General features: G+C 37.3%; 1 protein-coding gene across 1 annotated transcript in view; it reads left to right on the forward strand.

Moving 5' to 3' along the window:
* WDR64 (WD repeat domain 64) overlaps positions 1 to 27,425 on the forward strand; it is a 152,668-nt gene that overhangs the window by 59,997 nt on the left and 65,246 nt on the right. The window contains exons 11-14 of the mRNA XM_059940747.1: positions 13,698 to 13,824; positions 16,747 to 16,895; positions 19,283 to 19,406; positions 21,846 to 22,021. Coding sequence (XP_059796730.1) covers positions 13,698 to 13,824; positions 16,747 to 16,895; positions 19,283 to 19,406; positions 21,846 to 22,021 — 576 coding nt within the window. The remainder of the gene's footprint in view (positions 1 to 13,697; positions 13,825 to 16,746; positions 16,896 to 19,282; positions 19,407 to 21,845; positions 22,022 to 27,425) is intronic.

The raw sequence follows: 27,425 nt of genomic DNA on the forward strand, positions 1-27,425 counted from the left end.
TCTGTGAGCAAAGGATTGTTCATTAAATGTTGGGAAAACTGATTAACTATATTAGGAAAAAATAAGTAATCAGATCATCATTTCATAATTAACAACAAAATGCATTCCATACGGATTAAAGATTTTAAATGTAAAATATAAAAACTTAGTAGTCCTAAAATTTTCCAGAAAAAAACACAGGTGAATATTCATGTAACCATCAGGTAATTCCTAGGCATAACACCTATGGCTGAAGAAAAAAAAATAAATGTGACTACATAAACATTCAAACTGTAAATTATTATAATAGTTATCATTTATCAAATGCTTACTAAGAGGCATGCACTGTGCTCATTATTTTACATCACAACTTATTTGATGCTAATAACAACCCTGTAATTATCTCAATTTTGCACATGGAAAGGAAAATGACATCTAAATAACTTGCATTAAATAAGTGTAGCCAATCCTGTATCTGTCCTGAGCCCAGACAGCCTTCCTATACCCATAAAAAAGGATAAAGAAAGATAGCAGAAGGGGGAAAAATGCAACAAAAATGACATAAACTGGAATAATATTCTTAAACAAAAAATGTTAACAAATCAGTAGGAAAAAAGGAGGAGGGAAAACGGAGATGGCAAAGAATACAGACATGTTTACATAGTACTGTTGGGGGTAAAGCTGGCAAAAATTCATGGGCTAATAAAATAAATTTTTATTCTAATAAAATAATCAAAGTGCCCAGAGATCTATGTAAAAGGATATTCATTGTGCTATTGCTTATATTGGTTTAAAAAATAAAAAAAGAAAAAGAATAAAAAGGAAAAGAAAAAGAGAAGGGAAATATTAGGGAGTGAGAAATTCAGTGTCTAAAAATAAGGTTTTTATCAGTAATTTATTTATTTTCCCTCAGTTTTATTGAAAAGTAATTGATGTATAACACTGTATGAGATTAAGGTGTATGTCATAATGATCTGACTTACATAAATCATGAAATGATTACCACAATAGGTTCAGTGAATGCTCATTATCTAATATTGATACAAAAAACAAGAAAATAAGAAAATACTTTTTAAAAAACTTTGTAATGAGAACTCTTAGGATCTAATCTCTTAATAACTTTCATATATACATCAGTGTTAGCTATAGTGATCATGCTGTACATTACATCCCTAGTATTTATTTACCTTCTAACTAGAAGTTTGCACCATTTGACCACCTTCCTCTAATTCCTCCTCCTCCCAAATCAGCAATTTATGATATATCCTTTTACATAATAAAATTGTCATATAGACTTTCAACATCATATAGATGAATATTGATATGAAAATATATAAACAACATATTATGTAAAACATAATGAAACAGTATGTAAGATATTAACTCATTTTAATATATATATTTGTCTATCATACATTATCAAGGGTGATAGTGATTACATTGTAGCAAGATTGTGGATAGATCTAATTTTTTTTTTCTTTTTGTGTTTTTCTTTTCTTTTTCTTTCTTTTATTTGTATCTCTCTTTTTTTGCAAAAACTATGCATTACTTTTATAATAAGGAAATTTTTAATTTTTAAAATGGTACTGGAAAGATAGTAAAAGTGTTGAGACACGAAAAATAAAACATTATGAATTGAGACCTGGAGTCTCCTCTAGAGAGTTTAAAGGAAAGTAAGACATCTTTCTATCAAAAATTCAGGCCGATTTTACTGATTAGGCTCTGTAATTAACAGGGAAAGTCAGTCAGGTGACAAGGTGAGGCAAGGACTGGTCAAGCAGGAGATGTACAGAGAGAAAGAGAACAGGCATCTTCCCTGATGAGGAAACTGAACCCAGCTGATCTGCAGTGAAAACATGGAGTCCTAACCACTGGATGGCCAGAATTCCTTTAAATCCCTTAAATCCTTTTTAATTAAAAATTCCATTAAATTCCCTTAAATCCTTTTTAATTAAAAATTTCCCCAGATTGGTTCAAGATGTCAGAGTAGAAGGACATGCTCTTACTCCCTCTTGTGAGAGCACCGGAATTACAACTAACTGCTGGACAATCATCGACAGGAAGACACTGGAACTCACCAAAAAAGATACCTCACATCTAAAGACAAAGGAGAAGCCACAATGAGATAGTAGGAGGGGCACAATCACAATAAAATCAAATCCCATAACTGCTGGGTGGGTGACTCACAAACTGGAAAACACTTATACCACAGAAGTCCACTCACTGGAGTGAAGGTTCTGAGCCACATGTCAGGCTTCCCAACCTGGGGGTCTGGCAATGGGAGGAGGAATTCATAGAGAATCAGACTTTGAAGGCTAGCAGGAATTGATTGCAGGACTTTGACAGCACTGGGGGAAACAGAGACTCCATTCCTAGAGGGCACACACAAAGTAGTGTGCACATCGGGACCCAAGGGTAGGAGCAGTGACCCCATAGGAGACTGAACCAGACCTACCAGCTAGTGTTGGAGGGTCTCCTGCAGAGGTGGGGGGTGGCTGTGCCTCACCGTGGAGACAAGGACACTGACAGCAGAAGTTCTAGGAAGTACTCCTTGGTGTGAACCCTCCCAGAATCTGCCATTAGCCCCACCAAAGAGCCTGGGTAGGCTCCAGTGTAGGGTCGCCTCAGGCCAAACAACCAACAGGGAGGGCACCCAGCCCCAACCATCAGCAGACAAGCGGATTAAAGTTTTACTGAGCTCTGCCCACCAGAGGAACAGCCAGCTCTACCCACCACCAGTCTCTTCCATCAGGAAACTTGCACAAACCTCTTAGATAGCCTCATCCACCAGAGGGCAGACAGCAGAAGCAAGAAGAAGTAGAATCTGGCAGCCTGTGGAACAAAAACCACATTCACAGAAAGATAGACAAGATGAAAAGGCAGAGGGCTATGTACCAGATGAAGCAATAATATAAAACCCCAGAAAAACAGCTAAATAAAGTGGAGATAGGCAAACATCCAGAAAAAAATTCAGAATAATTATAGTGAAGATGATCCAGGACCTTGGGAAAAGAATGAAGGCAAAGATTGAGAACATGCAAGAAATGTTTAACAAAGACCTAGAAGAATTAAAGAACAAACACACAGAGATGAACAATACAATAACTGAAATGAAAAATACACTAGAAGGAATCAATAGCAGAAAAACTGAGGCAGAAGAACAGATAAGTGACCTGGAAGACAGAATGGTGGAATTCACTGCTGCAGAATAGAATAAAGAAAAAAGAATGAAAAGAAGTGAAGACAGCCTGAGAGACCTCTGGGACAACATTAAACGCAACAACATTTGCATTATAGGGGTCCCAGAAGGAGAAGAGAGAGAGGAAGAACCTGAGAAAATATTTGAAGAGATTATAGTCGAAAACTTCCCTAACATGGGAAAAGAAATAGCTACCCAAGCCCAGGAAACGCAGAGAGTTCCATACAGAACAAACCCAAGGAGAAACACACTGAGACACATAGTAATCAAATTGGCAAAAATTAAAGACAAAGAAAAATTATTGAAAGCAGCTAGGGAAAACAACAAATAACATACAAGGGAACTCCCATAAGGTTAATAGCTGATTTCTCAGCAGAAACTGTACAAGCCAGAAGGGAGTGGATGACATATTTAAAGTGATGAAAAGGAAGAACCTACAACCAAGATTACTCTACCTGGCAAGGATCTCATTCAGATTCGATGGAGAAATTAAAAACTTTACAGACAAGCAAAAGCTAAGAGAATTCAGCACCACCAAACCAGCTCTACAACAAATGCTAAAGGAAATTCTCTAAGTGGGAAACACAAGAGAAAAAGAAGACTTACAAAAACAAATCCAAAACAATTAAGAAAATGGTCATAGGAACATACATATTGATAATTACCTTAAACGTGAATGGATTAAATGCTCCAACCCAAAAACACAGGCTCACTGAATGGATACAAAAACAAGACACACAAATATGCTGGCTACAAGAGACCCACTTCAGACCTAGGGACACATACAGACTGAAAGTGAGGGGATGGAAAAAGATATTCCACGCAAATGGAAATCAAAAGAAAGCTGGAGTAGCAATACTCATATCAGACAAAATAGACTTTAAAATAAAGAATGTTACAAGAGACAAGGAAGGACACTACATAATGATCAAGGGATCAATCCAAGAAGAAGATATAACAATTATAAATACATATGCACCCAACATAGGAACACCTCAATACATTAGACAAATGCTAACAACTATAAAAGAGGAAATCGGGCTTCCCTGGTGGTGCAGTGGTTGAGAGTCTGCCTGCCAATGCAGAGGACACGTGTTCGAGCCCTGGTCTGGGAAGATCCCACATGCCACGGAGCAACTAGGCCCATGAGCCACAATTACTGAGCCTGCGCGTCTGGAGCCTGTGCTCTGCAACAAGAGAGGCCACGATAGTGAGAGGCCCGCACACTGAGATGAAGAGCGGCCCCCACTTGCCGCAACTAGAGAAAGCCCTCGCACAGAAACGAAGACCCAACACAGCCATAAATAAAAAAATAAAATTAAAAAAAAAAAAGCAGTGTCTTTGCAATAATTAAAAAAAAAAACTATTCACTGATAATTATGTCATTAACATGTTCCTGAAATCAGTGAATTATTTAAAAAAAAAAAAAAGAGGAAATCAACAGTAACACAATGATACTGGGGGACTTTAACACCTCACTTACACCAATGGACGGATCATCCAAACAGAAAATTAATAAGGAAACACAGGCTTTAAATGACACAACAGACCAGATAGATTTAAATGATATTTATAGGGCATTCCATCCAAAAACAGCAGATTACATTTTCTTCTCAAGTGTGCATGGAACTTTCTCCAGGATAGATCACATCATGGGTCACGTATCAAGCCTCAGTAAATTTAAGAAAATTAAAATCATATCAAGCATCTTTTCTGACCTCAGCACTATGAGATTAGAAATCAATTACAGGGAAAAAACCACAAAAAACACAAACACATGGAAGCTAAACAATTTGCTACTAAATAACCAAGAGATCACTGAAGAAATCAGAGAGGAAATAAAAAAAATACCTAGAGACAAATGACAATGAAAACACATTGATCTAAAACCTATGGGGTGCAGCAAAAGCAGTTCTAAGAGGAAAGTTTATAGCAATACAATCCTACCTCAAGAAACAACAAACATCTCAAACAAACAATCTAACCTTACACCTAAAGGAACTAGAGAAAGAAGAACAAACAAAACCCAAAGTTAGCAGAAGGAAAGAAATCTTAAAGATCAGAGCAGAAAAAAATGAAATAGAAACAAAGAAAACAATAGCAAAGATCAATAAAACAAAAAGCTGGTTCCTTGAGAAGATAAACAAAATTGATAAACTATTAGCCAGACTCATCCAGAAAAAGAGGGAGAGGACTCAAATTAATAAAATTAGAAATGAAAAAGGAGAAGTTACAACAGACACTGCAGAAATACAAAGCATCCTGAGACTACTACAAGCAACATTATGCCAATAAAATGGACAACCTGGAAGAAATGGACAAATTCTTAGAAAGGTATAACCTTCCAAGACTGAACCAGGAAGAAATAGAAAATATGAACAGACCAATCACAAGGAATGAAATTGAAACTGTGATTAAAAATCTTCCAACAAACAAAAGTCCAGGACCAGATGGCTTCACAGGCAAATTCTATCAAACATTTAGAGGCAAATTCTATCAAACATTTCCATCCTTCTCAAACTCTTCCAAAAAATTGCAGGGGAAGGAACACTCCCAAACTCATTCTATGAGGCCACCATCACCCTGATACAAAAACCAGACAAAGATACTACAAAAAAAGAAAATTACAGAGCAATATCACTGATGAGTATATCAATCAATGTGATACACCATATTAACAAATTGAAGAATAAAAACCATATGATCATCTCAATACATGCAGAAAAAGCTTTTGACAAAATTCAACACCCATTTACGATAAAAACTCTCTAGAAAGTGGGCATACAGGGAACTTACCTCAACATAATAAAGGCCGTATACGACAAACCCACAGCAAACATCATTCTCAATGGTGAAAAACTGAAAGCATTTCCTCTAAGATCAGGAACAAGACAAGGATGTCCACTCTCACCACTATTATTCAACATAGTTTTGGAAGTCTTAGCCATGGCAATCAGAGATGAAAAAGAAAAAAAATAATACAGATTGGAAAAGAAGAAGTAAAACTGTCACTGTTTGCAGATGACATGATACTATACATAGAGAAGCCTAAAGATGCCACCAGAAAACTACTAGAGCTAATCAATGAATTTGGTAAAGTATCAGGATACAAAATTAATGCCCAGAAATCTCTTGCATTCCTATACACTAATGATGAAAAATCTGAAAGAGAAATTAAGGAAACATTCCCATTTACCATTGCAACAAAAAGAATAAAATACCTAGCAATAAACCTACCTAGGGAGAAAAAAGACCTGTATGCAGAAAACTATAAGACTTTGATGAAAGAAATTAAAGGTGATACAAACAGATGGAGAGATATACCATGTTATTGGATGGGAAGAATCAATACTGTGAAAATGAGTATTCCTATGAAAAAACAATGAAACAGACCTCTCCAGTCTACTAGATCTTGAGGTAACAAAAAAACTGAAGGAATTAAGAAAGGCTATCAATAGAAATGCAGATCACTGTAAAAAAGAACTAGAAACTATAAAGAAGAGTCAATTAAAATTAGAAAATTCATTTGCCAAGATGAAAGCTGAAGTAAAAAGCAGTAAGTATCAAACTGAATAATGCAGAAGAATGAGTAAGTGATCTGGAAGCTAGAATAACAGAAATCGCCCAATCAGAACATCAGAGAGAAAGACAAATGAAAAAAGTGAAAGCAACATACAAGACCTATAGGATAATATCAAGCACGCCAAACTACACATAATAGGAATCCCACAAGGAGAAGAAAAAGTAAAGGGGATCAGAACTATATTTGAATAAATTATGGCTTAAAACTTCCCAAACATAAAGAAAGTAACAGATATCCAGGTACAGAAAGCACAGAGAGTCCCAAACAAGATGAACCCAAACAGACCTACTCCAGGACATATCATAAATAAAATGAAAAACTCTAAAGAGAGGATTCTAAAGGCAGCAAGAGAAAAACAAGGAGTCAGTTACAAGGTAATCCCCATAAGACTATCAGCTGATTTCCCTACAGAAACATTGTAGGCCAGAAGGGAGTGTCAGGATATATTCAAAGTCCTGAGAGGGAGAAAACTGCAACCTAGGATACTCTACCTAGCAAGATTATAACTTAGTATAGAAAGAGAGATAAAGAATCTCTCAGAAAAGCAAAAACTAAAAGAATACAGCCATACTAAACCTACCCTAAAAGAAATATTGAAAGGTCTTCTCTAAACAGAAAAGAAGCAAGAATCTATAGGAAAGGGAAAATCACAAAAGGATTGAAGATCACTTAAATAAGCCAATATATAGATTAAAAAACAATTTTAGAAAATCTGTGAAAGTGATTATAACTATAATGAACAGCAAAAGGGTAAACATGAAGATGTAAAACAGGACATCAAAATTACAGAACATGGGGTAAGGGAGTAAGAAAATGTAGATCTTTTAGAATGTGTTTGAGCATATATGACTACCAGTCTAAAGCAAGCAGATACAGTTATGAGTTAACATACTTGAAAACCAGGCTTACCACGAATCAAAAGCATACACAAACACCAAAAAGAAAGGAACTCTAGCATAATACAAAAGAAAACCATCCAACCACAAAAGGAAAAACAAAAAGAAGAAAGGAACAAAGAAGAAATACAAAATCAACTGGAAGACAAGCTTAAAATGGCAATAAATACATATTTATTAATAATTACTTTAAATGTCAGTGGACTAAATGCTCTGATCAAAAGACATATAGAGACAGACTGGATAATAAAACAATAACCTACAATGTGCTCCCTACAAGAGACCCACTTGTGTGAAAGACACATATAGATTGAAAATGAAGGGATGCAAAAACATACTTCATGCAAATGGAAATGACAAGAAAGTGGCATAGCAATACTCATATCAGACAATATAGATTTTAAAACAAAGGCCATAAGCCATCATTAAAAGTCTACAAACAACAAATGCTGGAGAGAGTGTGGAGAAAAGGGAACCTGCCTACACTGTTGGTGGAATGTAAATTCGTGCAGCCACTATGGAGATCAGTATGGAGGTTCCTCAGAAAACTAAAAATAGAGTTGCCATACGATCCAGGAATCCCACTCCTGGGCACATATCTGGACAAAACTCTAATTTGAAAAGCTACATGCACCCCTATGTTCATAGCAGCACTATTTACAATAGCCAAGCCATGGAATAAACCTAAGTGTCCATCAACAGGTGAATGGATAAAGATGTGGTATATATATATACTTTCTTTCTTCTTCACTTTCTTCTTTTTGTTTTGCCTTTTGTGGTTGGATGGTTTTCTTTTGTATTATGCTTGAGTTCCTTTCTCTTATATATATATATATATATATATATATATATATATATATATATATATACATATATATATATATATACACACATACACACACACATATATATAATGGAATATTACTTAGCCGTAAAAAACAATGAAATAATGCCATTTGCAGCAACATGGGTGGACCTAGAGATTATCATAGTAAGTGAAGTAAGTCAGAAAAAGACAAATACAGTATGATATCACTTACATGTAGAATCTAAAATATGACAAAAATGAACTTATCTATGAAACAGAAACAGACTCACAGAGATAGAGAAGAGACTTGTGGTTGCCAAGGGGAAGTGGGGTGGGGGAGGGCTGGATTAGGAGTTTTGGACTAGCAGATGCAAAATATTATATATAGGATGGATAAACGACAAGGTCCTATGTATAGCACAGGGAATTATATTCAATATCCTGTAATAAACCATAATGGAAAAGAATATATATATATATATATATATATATATATATATATATACACATCACTTTGCTGTACACCAGAAACTAACACAACATTGTAAATCAATTATACTTCAATTTTTTAAAAAAGCCATAGAGAAAACAAAGAAACATCAATGCAAGAAGAGGATATCACACTCATTAACATATATGTACCCAGTATAGGAGCACCTGAATCAAATTACCCATGACCTTTTTCACAGAACTAGAACAAATAATCCTAAAATTTATATGAAACCACAAAAGACCCAAAACTGCCAAAGCAAACCTGAGGAAAAAACAAAGGTGGAGGCATAACACTTCCAGACTTCAGGCAATACTATAAAATTATAGTAATCAAAACAATGTGGTATTGGCACAAAAACAGATACATAGATTAATGGAACAGAATAGAGAGCCCAGAAATAAACCCACACACCTACAGTCAATTAATCTTTGACAAAGGAGCCAAGATTATACAATGGAGAAAAGACAGTCTCTTCAGCAAGTGGTGCTGGGAAAGTTGGACAGCTGCATGTAAATCAATGAAGTTAGAACACACCTTCACACCATGCACAAAAATAAACTCAAAATGGCTTAAAGACTTAAACATAAGACATGACACCATAAAACTTCTAGAAGAGAGCATAGATAAAACATTCTTTGACGTAATTGTAGCAATATTTTCTTAGGTCAGTCTCCCAAGGCAAGAGAAGTAAAAGCAAAAACAAAAAAGTGGGACCTAATCAAGCTTATAAGTTTTTGCACAGCAAAGGAAGCTAAAAACAAAATGAAAAGACAGTGTACAGACTGGGAGAAAATATTTGTAAATGATGCGATTGACAAGGGCTTAGTATCTAAAATATACAAACAGCTCATACAACTCAATATTAAGAAAGCAAAGAACCCAGTCAAAAAATGGGCAGAAGACCTAAATAGAAATTTCTCCAGTGAAGACATACAGATGGCCAATAGGCACATGAAAAGATGCTCAACATCACCTATTATTAGAGAAATGCAAATCAAAACTACAATGAAGTACCACCTCACACCAGTCAGAATGGCCATCATCAAAAAATCTATAAACAATAAATGCTGGAGAGGGTATGGAGAAAAGGGAACCCTCCTAAACTGTTGGTGGGAATGTAAATTGGTGCAGCCACTATGAAAAACAGTATGGAGGTTCCTTAAAAAACTAGAAACAGAATTACCATGATCCAGCACTCCCATTCCTGGGCATATATCCAGCAAAGACAAAAACTCTAATTTGAAAAGATACATGCACCACAGTGTTCATAGCAGCACTATTTACAGTAGCCAAGACATGGAAGCAACCTAAATGTCCATCGACAGAGGAATGGATAGAGAAGATGTGGTACATATATACAATGGAATATTACTCAGCCATAAAAAAGAATGAAATAATGCCATCTGCGGCAACATGGATGGACCTAGAGACTGTCGTACTAAAAGAAGTAAGTCAGTCAGAGAAAGACAAATATCATATGATATTGCTTATATGTGGAACCTAAAAAAATGACACAAATGAACTTATTTACAAAATAGAATGGAGTCACAGATGTAGAAAACAAACTTACGGTCACCAGGGGAGGAACGGGGGGAGGAGGGATAAATTGGGAGATTGGGACTGACATATACACACTACTATATATGAAACAGATAACTTATAAGGAACTACTGTATAGCAGAGGGAACTCTACTTAATACTCTGTAATGGCCTATATGGGAAAAGAATCTAAAAAAAGAGTGGATATGTGTATATGTATAGCTGATTCACTTTTGAAAATAGGTGGAAAACCCTAAAATAAAGCCTTTTAAACAGGAAGAAATCATTTTTAACTCTTAAGTTCATAAAGATATCCTCTAAAATTTTCTAAAAATTATAGTTTCTTTTTAATATTTAGGGGCATGTGTCTGTATGTGTGTGTGCGCATGTGTGTGTGTGTGTGTGTGTGTGTGTGTGTGTGTCTATATGCTAGCTCCTCCACATCTGCAACCATCTTTCACATAGCCCCTTGGGCCCCAGTCTAGAAATAGGTCTAGTCCCTGAGCCAGAGGTTGCCTTGGTTTAGTTTCTTGTCAGAAGGCAGCGTCCCTCCCTTTCACTGATCTTACAACTTTCTATAAACTATGCCTCCAGATGAAAATAGAGCACAGCCTATTGCTTCTCAGTCTCCTTTTCCTGAACTGGGAGACCTGCTCTAGGTGCTGCCATGGAGTAGTGAGAGTGCTTTTGGTCCTGTCTGCCCTGCAGGAGTTTCTCCCCTGATGCCACTGTCTGTTCCAGACAAGTTCCCAGACTCTGGCTGGAGCCCACTCATTGCTTTGTATACCTCTCTTAGTTGGATCTGTAGAGATTATATATCTTGCTTTGAAGCCTTGCTATTTCTTTTTGCTTTCTCTTTTTATATTTTCTCTAATATTTCTCTGTGTTTGGAGAAGAAATGGCAGATCGAGGCATAAATTTATTGCAGTATTCTGACCTGAACTCTAACTCTTTAATTCTCTTTATGACAGATTTAAAGAAAGAGTAACAGCTAGATAGAGAAGGGTGTTGAGAGGAAATAGTAGATGATAGGAAGAGTATGTGTGTGAATGCACATAGACAATAAAGAGAAAGAGGTTTTGGAAATTGGAAGCAGTTGGTATGACAGTAACTAAGACAGCCTATGGGGAGAGGGCAGCAGAAAAACCTAGAGGAGAGATGCAGCATAATGAGTCTTTGTGCCTTCTGCTAGCCCAATAATCACCACTTCCCTAAAAACCCACAAAAGACCTAAAGAACTGAAGAAAAGAGAAATATGATAAAGAAAATAGAATCACTCCGTAGAGTGATTTGAAACATCACAGGTTTCAAAACATATTCACACCAATTCATTGAGGTGGAGAGTATTGGTGTTTTATGTCCATTCTAGAAACAAGAAAACCGAGGCTTAAGGAATTTAAATGATGGGCTAGAACTGAAACCCATAACCTCTTTTGCTTCATCCCTTGTTCTTTCCTCCAACCACAATTCTCAGCATATACAGTTACAGTAAAAAGACTGCCAACCATGAAGTATCTCAGCCAAAACAATAGAATCAAAAACAGTTAGGGACTTCCCTGGTGGTGCAGTGGTTAAGAATCTGCCTGCCAATGCAGGGAACACAGGTTCGAGCCCTGGTCCAGGAAGATCCCACATGCCATGGAGCAATTAAGCCCATCCGCCTGTGCTCTAGAGCTCGCGAGCTGTAACTACTGGGCCCGTGAGCCGCAACTACTGAAGCCTGCACACCTAGAGCCCATGTTCCACAACAAGAGAAGCCACTGCACCGCAACGAAGAGTAGCCCCCGCTCGCCGCAACTAGGGAAAGCCCATGCACAGCAACAAAGACCCAATGCAGCCATAAATAAATAAAACAATTAGAACAGAGATAAATTTCTTCAGCTCTCCTTGATTCCACTTTTAGATTTTTCCCCTACTTGTCTCTCTGAACCTAATTCATAAATAGACTCTGAACTTAAATTTATAAAGAGTCCATTACACTTGTTTAATCTGTGATGCAAACACTGATAAATTTCAATATTCTAGCTACTCCCCAAACTGGCATTTTTATGAGAACAAAAGAAGTAACTCCCGATTTTACATGTTCTGAGTAATAGTGGCCTACAGAGTGTATACATGTGAGCCAAAGCTCCTAGTCACATGACTTTGACATTTTAATGCTCCTACATATAAGGACCAAACTGCCTTCACAATAGTGAAGTTTCTAATTTAATTAACCAAATTCTAAGTGTCTCAAATAAGAAGCCAGTATCTCTGTTAACTAAACTACGTATCAAAGTTTTATATGTAGTTCTATAAAATTATCACTCATTTATTCAACAAATATTCCAATTTAATAAGTAATATATAGTAATAGGTAATATATATATAATGACTATCATAATATAAAAATATTATTTAATGCTGATGCATGCTAGGAAACATAATCCTTGATCAAATCACACTTTTTTTCCTGAAATCAATCACACTAACTTTCTAAAAAAAAAAAAACACAATAATGAAGAACACTAATTTCAAGTGACAAAGAGTAAACTTGACCAAGTTTTGCTGAATTTGTACTTTATTGTTCTTTCTATTATACCAACACAAGTTCTATCTGAGTAATGACATAGTTCTGTTTCCTTCCTCAAAGGAGAGCTCTAATAACCTATTTCCCTATACTCTTCCTATATCTACACCATCCCTAAAAACTGCTTTCTGTAATTCTTACATCCCTAGAAAGGAAGAGGGGAGGGTTCTTCGAAACCTCATTTAGTAAGATGTTCTCATCTTCTTAAGTCATGGAAGAGCAATTTGAAACCCTCCACCAAAACTATGCCTTCTCTCTATTTTCTAATCCACAGTGTAAAGAGAAATATGGCTTCAGTTCAACTGTTAGTCATGGCCAGTCCTTTATTATGCCTCCAAATTCTTAAAGGATAATAAGTACTATGTCTTTCTCCTCTCTTCTGTAAGGATAGAAAAATCTAGTTCCTATAGGCAAATTTTAGTCACTGCTTTTATTTTCTTCTGATATTAATGAATAACAATTGAATCAAGAACCAAATTAAAGTTTAGCAAATGAGTGTTCATCATGTAAATCATAATTTCCTACAAGTTTTTAAGAGCATATTGTAGACTCTAAAAATGGTTCACCTAAATAGCTTTGAGTAGGGAAAGTAAAGTGGAAAAATGGTGATCAGTGTTCTTTATCCCTCCAGGTTTTCAGGGTGTGGGATATACAGACTCTTTCACTATTACAAGTCTTCCATGATAGCCAGGGAGGACCAGGAGACATGCAGATTTACTCTATGGTATTTGATTCCAATCATGGCATGCTTGTTACAGGTAAGTGCACCCAATTAATGGCAAACAAAACTCATATGTTGATTTTTTACCTTTTTTAAACTAGCACTTTATCACTGACTAGAAGAGAAACAAAACTAGATGGGAAATTTATAAACTGTGATTCCTCACAATCGGTAACTGAATTCAATCCTGTTCCTTCCTATCTTTCTATAGCTTGGTGAATGAGGTCTTGAACCTAGGATTCAAGGTGGTGGGGTTAAGCAGAGAAGTGGGATGTAAGCTGCGGCTACACATAGAGCAAATCCAGCTCTGTCTTGACTGTCAGGAGCAGGAATATGATCCATCTTAAAGTAGCTGCACCAGCATGCTGAGTCAGTGCCCCTTTTCTTCAAGGAGGCAATTTGGCCCCATGCACTCTGGTACTGAGACAGTTACTTGGTGAAAAGTGTGTTGACCCTCCCACTTCTAGACAAAGAACAGTGGAGAGAGAGGATAGAGTCCTGAATGACAGAGCCCCCAGCACTGATGCCAAAAGATTTGTTGTCCCCTTTTCCTGCTGCCCCTTAGAAAGGTGCTGACTAAAGAGACAAAAGACCCTGTTAGGCAATTGGGTTGAACACTATTCACATGCCTGCCTGCAGAAGAAGCTTTAGAAGAAATGAACAGTATTAACAATACTTATTCTTTCTGGAACATCAACCCAGAATGCATTTCCTAAGCATTTTTCCACTGACTACCTGCTCTGAGTTCCTGTGGGATTAATTAGGGCAGGGACATGATTGGTGATATCTCTACTGGTAGAGAATATAATTATTTTTTAACTTTTGGGTTCTTTTCTGGATTAGAAGTGAAACAGCACTTCGTGCTTGATAGATAATTTTCCACCTTGTAAAACAGAATTTAATTCTAGTTGTAAGCACCCCTCCTCTATACTACCTCCTCTAAAAATAACATAAAAATGACTACAAGCAAATTTTCTCTTAGTGCCCCAAACTGCATGTTTGATTGCTGGGCTCAGCATCTTCATCCCATTTATCATCAGAGTAACTAAAGACTCAAGTATCAAGGCAAAAACAAAAACACAAAAAACAATCAGAAAATCAAAGATGCATCCCAATATTATGTAATTCTGATAGTATTCTGCTTACAAAAATATAGAGCTTTGTGTGTTGCTTAATCACTAAAATTGCATACATTGACTGCAACCATCAACTTGACATCAGAATTGCATGAAGCTTATCTCTCAGATTTTAATTTGTGCTTTCATTCAAATGAAGCAACCATAGTAATCTTCTAAACCCCAATGACAGCAACACCACATTGTAGAATATGTTGTTGTAACTGTCACCATTGTTGTTGCTATTGTTACTCTATTAAGACAACTACCATTTGATTAGTTCTTCCACAAAATGTTTTCATGGACTTTATTTCACTTGATCTGCACAACCACCACTTGAGGTAGGAATTAATATTTATCTTATTTTATAAATGACAAAACTGAATATTAAATATTTCAACTGACTAGTAGAAGGACACTAGTTGAAACATAGAGCTGGGATTCAGTCCCAAAGCTTCTGACTCCTGGATCCACTTTCTTTCTCTGTACCGCATTCTTTCCATAGTAGTTGTGTATCTAGCCAAACGTGTAGAGCAGGGGTCCCCTACCCCTGGGCCACGGACTGGTACCAGTACCGGTCCATGGTCTGTTAGGAAATGGGCCACACAGCAGGAGGTGAGTGGTGGGCGAATGAGCAAAACTTCATCTATATTTACAGCTGCTCCCCATCGCTCACATTACCTCCTGAGCTCCACCTCCTGTCAGATCAGCCGCGACATTAGATTCTCATAGGAGTGCGAACCCTACAGTCAACTGTGCATGCGAGGGATCTAGGTTGTGCACTTCTTATGAGAATCGAATGCCTGATTATCTGAGATGGAGCTGAGGGAGTGATGCTAGCACTGGGGAGCGGCTGCAAATACAGATCATCATTAGCAGAGAGGTTTGACTGCACAGAGACCATAATAAATCAGTTGCTTGCAGACTCATATCAAAACCCTATCAGTGAGTGGCAAGTGAAAACAAGCTCAGGGCTCCCACTGATTCTGTATTATGGTGAGTGTTATAATTATTTCATTATATATTACAACGTAATAATAATAGAAATAAAGTGCACAATAAATGTAATGCACTTGAATCATCCCAAAACCATCCTCCCCCCCCCCAGTCCATGGAAAAATTGTCTTCCACAAAACTGGTCCCTGGTGCCAAAAAGGTTGGGGACTGCTGATGTAGAGGATTACCACTTGTTCATAAGCATAATAACTAGCTTTGTTGTCAGTTTAGATAAAGTCAGTGTAATGTCAAAGAACCTATGAAGGAGCGCCATGTGTTGTTTGATTACCTGGTTACCACACCCCTCTCATATTTCCATCCAGAGGTATTTGAATTGAGAACTACTGCCAGAAGAGCCACCTCCATTCCTCTTTACACATGAGTAGACTTTATCTTAAAATTTAAACACTTTAAGAAAGTGTTTATTATCTCCTGCTGAAAATTTTGCTGCAGTTGAGATTTCTTTGGAGAGACTAGAGAAAACCAACACGAAGGGTCAGCCTTTGGTAGCTTAATCTCCACTTCACTAAGTAGACTATAAAAAATAGGAAAATAGTGGTCACCGAAAAAAAGATATCAAGGAAGCCCAAATGCCCTACACTTGAATATTAATGAAGCCCAAAATGAATACTTTTCTCTGGCTGAATCATGTTTGTTTTATTTGTCAAAAATGTTTTTGAATAAATGAATGTATTTTCACCTCATTAGGTTTCCTAGGCATTAATAATCTCACTGATATTAATAATCTCACTGATCAGCTATTTGCAAATGCAACTGGTTGAATAAAATCCTTTGTGATTCAAATCTTCTAATATTGGGTATTTATGAGATTCTTATTTCTGTTCCAGGATCTAGTGTTATGGACATGTATCCTTTGACTAGGATGATACAAGATGCGAAGCAGGTTCCTCACACCCATGAACGAGAAATCAATGTCATGCTTTACAACAAATATTTTCACCAAGTACTTACCATCTGCTCTGAGTCCATAATTAAGGTGAGTACATATCGACTCTTCAGGAAGAAAAAGCCAAAGAAGATAGAATTTTCTCTTCTTATAGGTAAGTCTTTAAGTGACTAAATAAAGGTAATGGCACATATGATGGAACCCTACATTAGAGCTATTTTTAAGCTTTCATGAACACATGAAAAACAAGCATTTTAATCCAGCTCGTACTGCTTGCTATTAAGCTTACACACTCAATTAAAAAATGAAGCTAGTCCTTACTATCAAAATAGGAATTTTAAGGGAAATATATCAAGGAGAAAAAACGTGTGTGTGTGTGTGTGTGTGTAAACTTTTTAAGCTGAGCTATGGGAAAGAGAATGTTAAGAAGGAAGGGGAAGAAATGTATAGATGTTTCCTATAACCCCTATAGGTGCAGGACATGGAACCTTATGGTGCCTTAAATCTATGATCTTGTTTAATCCTCGTACTAGTTCTCTGTGGACAGATAAAGAGTTCCATTTTAAGGATGTGGAAATTAGGAGTCAGAGATCAAGGCAACTTGCCCAAGTTCATATAACTAGTAAGCACTGTGGCTGGGATATGAACCCAGGTTTGCCTGAGGTGAATACCCAAGTCCTTTCCTCTGCAATCCTCAGGCCATGTCATTAATGTGTTCCCTAGAGGCCAGAGTACTTGACCATCCTAACTGTATCTGTAATTATGACTACTGAAGTCATCTAGCAGTGATGGCTGGAGGTGTTCTCTTCCAGTGTTTATCCTTTTATTTCATGCATGCTCTCCAAAAGGAGACACAGGGAGCAGGAGAAAGCATTCCTCTGGAGACTCTTCAAATCCCCTCTCAATTTTGACCTTCTGTGCTTATCCGCTCGAGAGTTTCTCAGGCCAAAATCTCCTAAGTTCATTTAATTATCAGTTATTTTTGATAATGCCTACAGAACAAGTAGAGGGAAACTAAAACTAAAACCTGTCTGTTTTCATAAAATACTGACCTCTTAAGGAGAAAATGTCTTCCCTGCAAGGGGAGAAGGGGAAAGGAAGGCATCTAGGTGAGTTTTCATACCTGATTGGTTGGTGACGGATCATACTTCAGGCCAGGAAATGGGTGGCCTCTGAGACCCCTTCATGCAGTGGCCCTCATTCTTCATTCTCCCTTCAGGACCTCATCTATACCCAGGGGCGCACAAAGGTTAAGAGCATGGGCTTAAGGTCCAGACTGGCTTCTTTCAGATCTTGGCTCTGCCACAGCTCAGTTGGGGGCCCTTTGTTATCTGGTCTCCAGACTACTTATTACATCAGCTACTCCTTCTCCCACTCGCCCTCTTTCACTCCCGGTGCAACAACTGACTTTCAGTTCCCTGGAGCAACAGTGCACCTTCCCATCTCTGGCCCTGTGTTTACACTGCCCCTGTCCCCAAATATCTTGAGTTCAAACTGTGTTGCCAGTTCAATTTTATTGTTTACTGACAGTCTAATATACACCTGACAATGGCAGATCCATGAAAAGGGAAAGATTCAGACTGAAAGACTGCAAGTCTAAAGCTTCTATTGCATTTCCAAAGAGACAGTGATGAGCCTTGATGTGTTTCTAGATTTTCTGATTATACCCAGCCTAATTACACATACAGCCTTCTCTGAAGTCTCAGCCTCCCTCACCCTCCCTTCCCCTTTTCTCTCTGTTAAGAGCTGGGCACATGTCCCTAATCAGAACACTCCTTGGAAAGGTCAGTGAGCCCTTTCCTCATGATTCTCTCAGATTTCATGCTGTTAACCACAGATTCTGTCCTGTGACCCCTAGCTAATTTGGATGAGTGTCAATAAAGAGTAAAATAGTTAGCTAGTGGGAAGCAGCAGCATAGCACAGGGAGATCAGCTCGGTGCTTTGCGATGACCTAGAGACATGGGATAAGGAGGGTAAGAGGGAGGTTCAAGAGGGAGGGGATATGGGGATATATATATGCATACGGCTGATTTCACTTTGTTGTACAACAGAAACTAACACAGTATTGTGAAGCAATTATACTCCTATAAAGATCTATTAAAAAAAAGAATAAATTCAATTTGATTTCTTTGTCCACTGAACTCGTAACTGTTACATTTCTATCTTGCTGCTAAACTTGCTTTGTGCTTACAGTAGCAATTGACTACTTCCTGGACAGATAGGAGCTGCCTGGAATAGTTGCTGCTTGTTTCAGCCCACCTACATACGTTACAGACACACTCCGGGGTAGCACAGTAACTATTAGACAGCACTACATCTTTTAGACCTTTCTTTGATCAAACCAACACTCATGGCAGAATGTTGGGAGAGGTGTTAGATGTGCATTGTACCAATTTTGAGGCTATTTTGAATATTGTAAAATTGATGAAAACTGAAGGGCTTAAGGATTATTTGATTGTTTTGTTCTTTCCTGTAGGTATGGGAACTCGAAACTGGCCTCCAAATGTACCAGATTTTAGACCCTCATGGCTTCAATGTTGAACTGACTTCTGCAGCTGTTGATGAAAGTGGATTTCTTTTTGCTACAGGAGCATATAATGGTCAGACTAATATCCAGAGTATAGCCTCCCTGCTTTAGTGTCCTGAGAATTTGTTCTAGGATCTCATTACAAGTTGTTTGGGTTAGAAAGGAAGCATGAATCAGGCTGGAATATGTAAACGTGCCAGTGAGAGTGCTGTGCCTGACTGAACAGTGATAGGCCCTTCTCTAACTGGCATTAATGTCCTGATACTGGACAGGACAATACGATAATAGGATAATACGATATTATCGTTCAAAATAATCAATACCTTACGTTACACTTATATAGTTGCTTTTCAGTTTGCAAAGTCTTTCATATATACCATCTCATTCTGTTTTGACTGAGACTTATCTGTGTTGCACTGACTCATTCTGTCCTTTTAATTTTGGGTACCATCAGCTAAGAGACAGACATTCTATTTAGTACTTCTGATAATATTTTTACTGACAATATGGGACCAGATAAAATATCCATCCAACTTTGCTATATCACATCTAGAATTCTATACTGGACTTGTTTATAAGTCTAAGCTGCTTAAGGGCATGTGTCATGTCACACTTGAGAGGATGTCATGCTCCAGTTGTGCTGTGTCATTTGCTGCTCTTGCTGTGGGGAACTGCATAGAACTTGCTAGAACCAGAGAACTATAGCCTGCCTCTCTTTTCACCTTACCTTGTTCTGAACTCCCATGAAAGAACTGCTTTATCTAGACAATATGACCATCTGCATCACTACTCAGAATATATTTCTTCTAGGTATATATTTACTAAATAAATTCTTGCTTGTAAGCCAATGGATGGACTGACTATCTTGATGTGAAAGTCTGAGTTTTTAAATTGTAAGCAGATAACAGTACACATGAAATAAAATCATGAATGCTGAGTTGATGGGGTGTGAATAAATGCAACTGCTCTTCATGTAGGAGAGTTCTTAAGAATGCAGTCTTAACCGCTCTATAAGCACATCCTGCCTACATATGAAAATTAGAAATTCTGAGCAATGCACATGACCATTGCCCAGCATAAGCATTACGAAATTCGTATAAATGACTGAGATACTATTATTTTCGTGCAAGCAAGTCATATTTCACTTTGTTAGTGCTAGTGACAGTTTGTCCTCCTCAGAAGTACATGTTAATTGTCAAAGACTCTGGGTCTAGGACACCCCGAGGAAAAGGATTCTCTAGATCCCAAAGCAACTCTACCCACAAGCCAGCAGTCCCCTCTCATTTTCACCCACCCATCACCTGGGAAGAGCTGAGCAGTATCCTCCCTGCTTTCTGCCCACTAAATCTTATTGTCAAAGTCCTAAGTCAGCAGGAAATCTGGGCCATGAGACTGTGGTCCACATACCCAGGAATAAGTGAAAGCATGATCACTTCTTTTACTTGTTTATAAGACTTCCTACAAGACCATAAATTCCTTGAGGGCAGGAACTATGCTCACTTTTCATCTCCTGCTCCTACCACCGTGCTGTGTATATAGGGAGAATTTAATTAAAGTTTAAAGATGTTTTTAGTGAAAAAAAAATAATGGGGTTGTGAGTATTGCTGATGGAGGGAACCTAGCATAAAGGAAGGAAAACACAGTGAGAACATTCTGGATGTCCAGCAGGATTAGAACTGGAAGATAAGAAGCAGGAGGAGGGGGTTGAGGTTAGGGTTAAGGAAGGGGAGGAAAGGTACTGTGAAGGGCAGTACACTAGATTTTAACCCTGAGGTCACTATAAAAACCCATGTTAGAAGATAATTACCAGGGTACACTGAGTAATGACGTAGAAATAGGCATTCAACAAGTATGCTATCATCTCACCTGGTCTCTTCATCAGGGTCTCCTAAATGAATGAAGTTAACTATAAAGAAAGTATGATTTCAAATGTAAGAAGAAACATGACACCCTTTCTGCATTTCCTTCTTATCTAACAAAAAAACAACTCAAAGCTTGATTGTTTCCTACCTGCTGGCATTCTTTTAAACCTTTTGTTACCAGTAGGAGATAGTCCTAAAATATGTTAGCATCTTAGGAAATGACGCTATTGGAATGATTTTTTACTATTAATAATCATTGTGACATGATATTAGATAGATAGATAGAGTGATGATAGATACTGAAGAGTACTTAGTAAACTGGAAAGCATTGGGAGAATAAAGGCAGAAAAGACCCACTTAAGACAGAAAGCTCAGACAGGAGAGTCTGAGAATTTCAAAGAAAACAGTCACAAATTTCAAGACATTGCCTGGTCCCGTTTATTTTTTATCAGCCTGTGACAAATTCAGGCATACAGAAATATATTTGGTACACAGCAATGCTAGAGAGACTCATATATCAGTCTCAGTAGGAAATAAACCTAGGATAAACTGTTGCAGAAAGCTTTCAATTAGATCAATTTTCTCTGAGATAAAAGTCATTCTTTCTATACATTATTTTTGCCTATATAGTCTTTTCTCTGTGTGTTCAGGAACAGTTAAAATCTGGGACTTTGGCAGTGGGCAAGAGATGAAAGTGTTACCAGAAGGGAAAGACTGGAAGGAGGAAGAGCACTGGCTGCAACGCCTGATTTTCCTGAAAGCTCAGGAAAAACACCAGTACTTGATCCTCGCTTTGGAGCGCAGTGGGAAGATCAAAATGATCCAGGTTTGCAATCCCATTTTTATATACTCTATATGCTCTTCTTGGGAAAATTAACTGAGTGTGGATAATCCCCATTTAAATCCTCTCTTGCCAGCCATCTGAGGATAGTATTTCTCCACCAACCTTCCTAGGATGTTCCTAATTTACATTACCCAGGTCCAAGCAAAGAACAAAAAAGAATAGCTGCTCAGCCATAGCATCCTGCCCATCCAGTGTTTGCTGAAGGGATTAGCTGGGATACTCTGGAATGGATATCAAAAAGATTAAATTTACATACAGCTGCCACCTCTGACATGGTTTATACCCTCATTTGGGGATAATTCACTGGCAGAGCTGCTTCCCAGCAGACTCTGTGAAAGGGAGCAATGATTCCTCTCTGAACATTATAACCCATAATGCATTCAGGGATGCTCAAGTCACTTTTTCAGTTTGTCACCAAAATTGCTTTGTTTACTTTATAGTTAATAATGCAATCTCCTCAGGGCTGTTTTACAGGGATTGAGGTAGACTAATTTTTTTTTTCCTGTGAGTCTATTACCACCTAAGAACACTAATGCCCTCTTCATTCTTAAATGAAAACTAGATCATTTATGGACTTCCGTGGCAGTCCAGTGGTTAAGACTCTGCACTCCCAATGCAGGGGGCAGGGGTTCGATCCCTGGTCGGGGGAACTAAGATCCTGCAACCTGCACGGCATGGCCAAAAAAATTTTTATAAAACATAAAATAAAAAAGAAAACTAGATTATTTATCCTGGCTATTAAGTAGATATTTCCCTGACTAGAACTCTGGGATTCATTGCCCTTATTATTCCCCTTCTGAAAGCTAAGATCAGAAAAAAAGTCTTGAATTAAGGGAGCATTGATTATGATGACTGACGGCCTGACTGTTGGAAAAAAGGAGTGAAAAACTTTCCTGATTCAACTAATCTTTCTTTGCTGTTTGAGCAATCCAAAAATGGCACTGTGCTAGAAAGGAAGCTCTAAAGTGGAAAGAAATAGTTGTAAATTTCCTTTAAAAGATTTACTTTGTAATTCTACCATGGTCGGAATGTTGAGTTCTTACTGATGAACTCAATTACCTCAATAAATAAAATGAAATACTGAGAAATGAAGTTAAAACTTGAATAACATATAGACCAAAGGAAAAATTTAATGACCTTTTAGATAATTGAGACAAAAACAGTTATGGCATCAACACAATTCTATTTAATTATGTATTAAATAATTTGCAGGAAAGTGAAAACAAGTTGATAGCCAAGTCAATACATCACTAAACGAGAATTTGGTCTGATTATTTTTTGCTGAATTGACAAAATAAAGCAATAGTTTAAATATCATCTAAACATAGACACATTCCTTCAGAAACCAGAAATTGCAGGTAGCATTATTCCTGAAAACTGGGGCATGTAGTTAGCACTTGTGGGTTTTCAGCCTGTGAAGAAAAAACCTAAAAAGTGACACAAAGCAAGGGGGTCATTAGGAAAATGTAACTTTGGCCCCAAATAAAGTTTTGGCTAGAGAGGCATTAGTCTTTCTTATAGCTTACCATTTGTTCAACGGATGGCCTTAGACTGGAATTCTTATTCTTTATTTCCCATTTTCTTACCACCTGGTCCTGACACACACATGCACACCCTTGGCCCCAGCTCATGCAGTGTCATTCGTGTTGGCAACTTTGCTTTTATCACAGCTTGGTCTACCAACCTACTTTCTCTTTAGAGAGATGAAATAAAACCAAACTCATCTCCACCCACTTAGCCCTCAGAACCTTTAATTGCTGAAATGATTAAAAATTAAATAAAGAAGTAATAAATAAAACAAGCTCACTCCCTAAAAAAAATGGCACTGTAGAAAGGAACTTCTTAGTAATATAGTCTAAAATGCGACAGTGTATTAATTTCCCTGTTTTAAATTAGTGCAATTGACCATCAAGATACCCTTCCTAACAGACAATGTCTGTTGTTATAAACACTCCTTTTTAAAAACTGCAAAAAGTAGCATGGTGCTGTTCTCACATCAAAATTGCTTTTAGTCCTATTGTAGCATTTTTCACTTTATTTTGATTTTCCATGTCTCCAGAATTCCATAGATTGAACTTGATGAGGACTGAAAACTCCTCAGTGTGTGATTTTGGGACCCAAAACCCCTTGATAGTGTGATTTCGGGACCCAAAATCACACTATCAAGATGAGGGTGAACCAGAAAGAAAAAAGCCAGCCTCCTAGGGGCAATGCAGGAAAGACTGCCCTCACACTGAGCCAAGCAGGGAACAAGGGAGAAGAGTAGGAAAACAAAACAAGACGAGACAAACCCTGTCCCTGAGAAACTGACCACAGGGAGGATCTCATAAGCATTTTCAACCTAGATTGCTGCCTAGATTTGCAATACTTAGGTGGTCAAGGAAATCTTAACTATGAACTTGGTTTACGGCGATCCAATACTGGTAGTTCCACCAGGCACCTGGCAGAAACAAGCACAAATTCATTCTGGAGGAAGACAACTTCATCTCAGACCATAGCTAACATAATTAAGCTCACAAGGAAACAGGACAACCAAGTTTGGGCACAGAGAGTGACAGAACAACAACAAAAAAATTCATATACAGCGGAAATGGCATAGCAGATATTTGTGGCAAGAATATACTTTTCAATAAATCATTTTGGAGCAACTAGACATCCACAGGGAGAGAAAAAAAGAACTCTAACTTTCATGATCTCATCTAAGACTATTTCTTGTGGAGTAATGACTTCAAGACATTAATTGAAAAACAAAACAATATAGTTTTTAGCAGATAATTAAGGGGATTGTCTTTATGAACTCAGGATAAAGAAATATCTTAAATGATATTTAAAAATCACTAGTTATTAAGGAAAAGATTAATTTATTTGAATTAATTAATAACATTTCTCCATCAATAGTCACCATAATGAGAGCAAAAAGACAAGAGTAGAATTATAGAAAATATTTGCAACTTGATTAGTATCCGAAGTTCTTAGATAATAAGTAAGATAAACAGTTCAATAGAAAAATGAAAAAAGATAGGCACTTCATAAAGCAGAAAACACAAAAGCCCAATAAACATATGAAAAGCTGCTAAACTATATTAGTAAATTCAAGTTAGAATTAGAATAGATATAATACCCCCAATAGACTGATTTTAAAAAGTAAGTCTGATAATACTGAGTTTTAGCAAGACTGTGGAACAATGTGATTACTCATTCACTGCTAATGTTGGTGTAAATCAGCACCAACTCTTGGGAAATATTTTGGCATTCTTGAGTTACAGGACCTTTTATTCAGTCTATATGTAACTTCACCATCTTGAAGTGACAGTGTTACCAATGAGCAGTCCAAAGCTGCTCTGAGCCTTCTTCCTTTGTAAGCAACTTATTCTTTCTCTCTGCAAATTTGTAAGATGTTATCTTTGTCTTGACGTTTAAAGTCTATGCCTATGTGTATATCTTTTCTCATCAATTCCACAGGAGACTTTCAATCTGAAGTCTTAGGTATTTATTCCAGCTCAGGGGATTGTTTTGTATTATTATTTGTGTATTAGGTGTCTCTTTGGCATCTGTTTCTTTTTCTAATTCAGGAACCCATACTATTTGCATATTAGGTCTTCTGAATCTGTCCTCCAAATCTCTTATATTTTCCTCTGTGTTTTTGCTTCATTTTAGTTTTGCTAACTGCTGTGAAATATTTTCTCTACTGCTGGGCTATTAGTTCAAGTCTCAGACAGGTGCTGATTCTCCTTCAGCTCATCAACCAAATTCTTAAATTTGAAGATCACGTTGTGTTGGTTTTTGTTTCTGTTTTGAACTCCCTTAAGTACTGTTCAGTTTTGCTCAAGTTATCATACTTCCCAGCAGTTCTAGTTAGTCTGGGATCTGTTCTGCATATTTTGTCTGTTCTTCTCTCTAGATTCTAGGCCTACTGAACTACATTTCTTTTTCTGCTCACTGGGGTTTGGTTACTAGAAAATTGCAAGATGTGATAATCCCAAAGGGTGGGATGTACAGCCATGGTGTTCTTGAGGGCTGGGGTTTAGCAGTCCCCACAACAGTCCCCTGTTGAGGCACTGGCAGTAAGCTTTTCTGCTGCCCATTCTCTTCTCACTCTCCCAATTTCTAAAGTACAGGAGGCTTAGTCCACCTGTTCAGCTACTCCTCTACTTCCTTGGAAGAAAGGGAAACTAGGCATAAGCCATGCCACACATTGCCCCCTCTACACACACCTCTGGGGATTTAAGCATATTTGCAGATGAACCACCATGTTTAAATCCCATCCTAGGAGTCTCCCCCTGAATAAGGGTTCCCAGGCTTTTATTCAGCCCAGGGGGGAACAGGCCCATGATAACTTTCTTTCCCCAAACTCTAAACCCCATTTCTCTGCTTGTCCCCAGAAACTGTTGAGGGCAGGAAGGTTGTTCTTCCTGATGTTGAAGCTGGGAGTAGAGTGGAGAAAAGATGAACCAAAACTCTATCTCCCAAGACTCTCAGCTGCATTAAACAAACAAACAAATAAAACAAAAAATTCTTCAGGGATCTTATTCAGGAAACATTGTTAATGCATTATGAACTAAAGTGGAGTCCCCATAAGTTTTATGTACTTCTTTTTAATGTCTTCAAACCAGTTTTTAATGGTTTAAAATGTCATGTCTCTCTTGTACTTATATTCTTAGTTTTCTTTTCTCAAGTCTCAGAAAAATGCTTGTGCAGTTGCCTGATCTCTTTCCAAATCACGACTGTACTAGTTTTTCTGGGCAAGGTCCTTTAGTCATGTAATGGGGGGGCAGATTTTAAATTGACTGACCCACTGATAAAACTTCATAGACCACAGAGAAGAAAACAGTATAGTTTTTTATATCTCAGTTTTAAGAGGATAAAATTGTATTCTTAGTACATAAAAATTTTGGTAAATTTGGAATAAATTTGCCCCCAAACTCTTTTTGACAAAACCATAGCTTGATTAGAAATTACTGTTCTAACATTATGAACAAAGCACTATGGGAGTTCAGAGATTTTTATTAACCCCCCCAAACAGTTCAAATTCTAAAACCCCACTTATTTCTTTTTATTTGCTCTTCCTTCCTATCCACATTACTTTGTGTGTCTACTCATATAGCCCTATTTGTGAGTCCCTTAAAGCAAAAGACCTTTCTTTGTGAAGCAATTAGCATAATACATGCCCTTAGCATTATGTGAACTGCTGTTTTTCTGGAGCACCAATTCCTAAAGGCCTATCTGCCAATACCTATCTGAGATAAAAAGTTTCACCAATTAGAGATGAAATGAAGAAAATGAGAATAATTTTTCATAAACCTAATTTTACTTTAAAAATTGTAAGATTTTATCTTTTTTACTTTTTTGTATTAAAATAGCTTTTCTTTTCATAAAATGATGATAA

Source organism: Balaenoptera ricei, chromosome 1 (assembly GCF_028023285.1).
Source record: "Balaenoptera ricei isolate mBalRic1 chromosome 1, mBalRic1.hap2, whole genome shotgun sequence".
Classification (NCBI taxonomy): domain Eukaryota; kingdom Metazoa; phylum Chordata; class Mammalia; order Artiodactyla; family Balaenopteridae; genus Balaenoptera; species Balaenoptera ricei.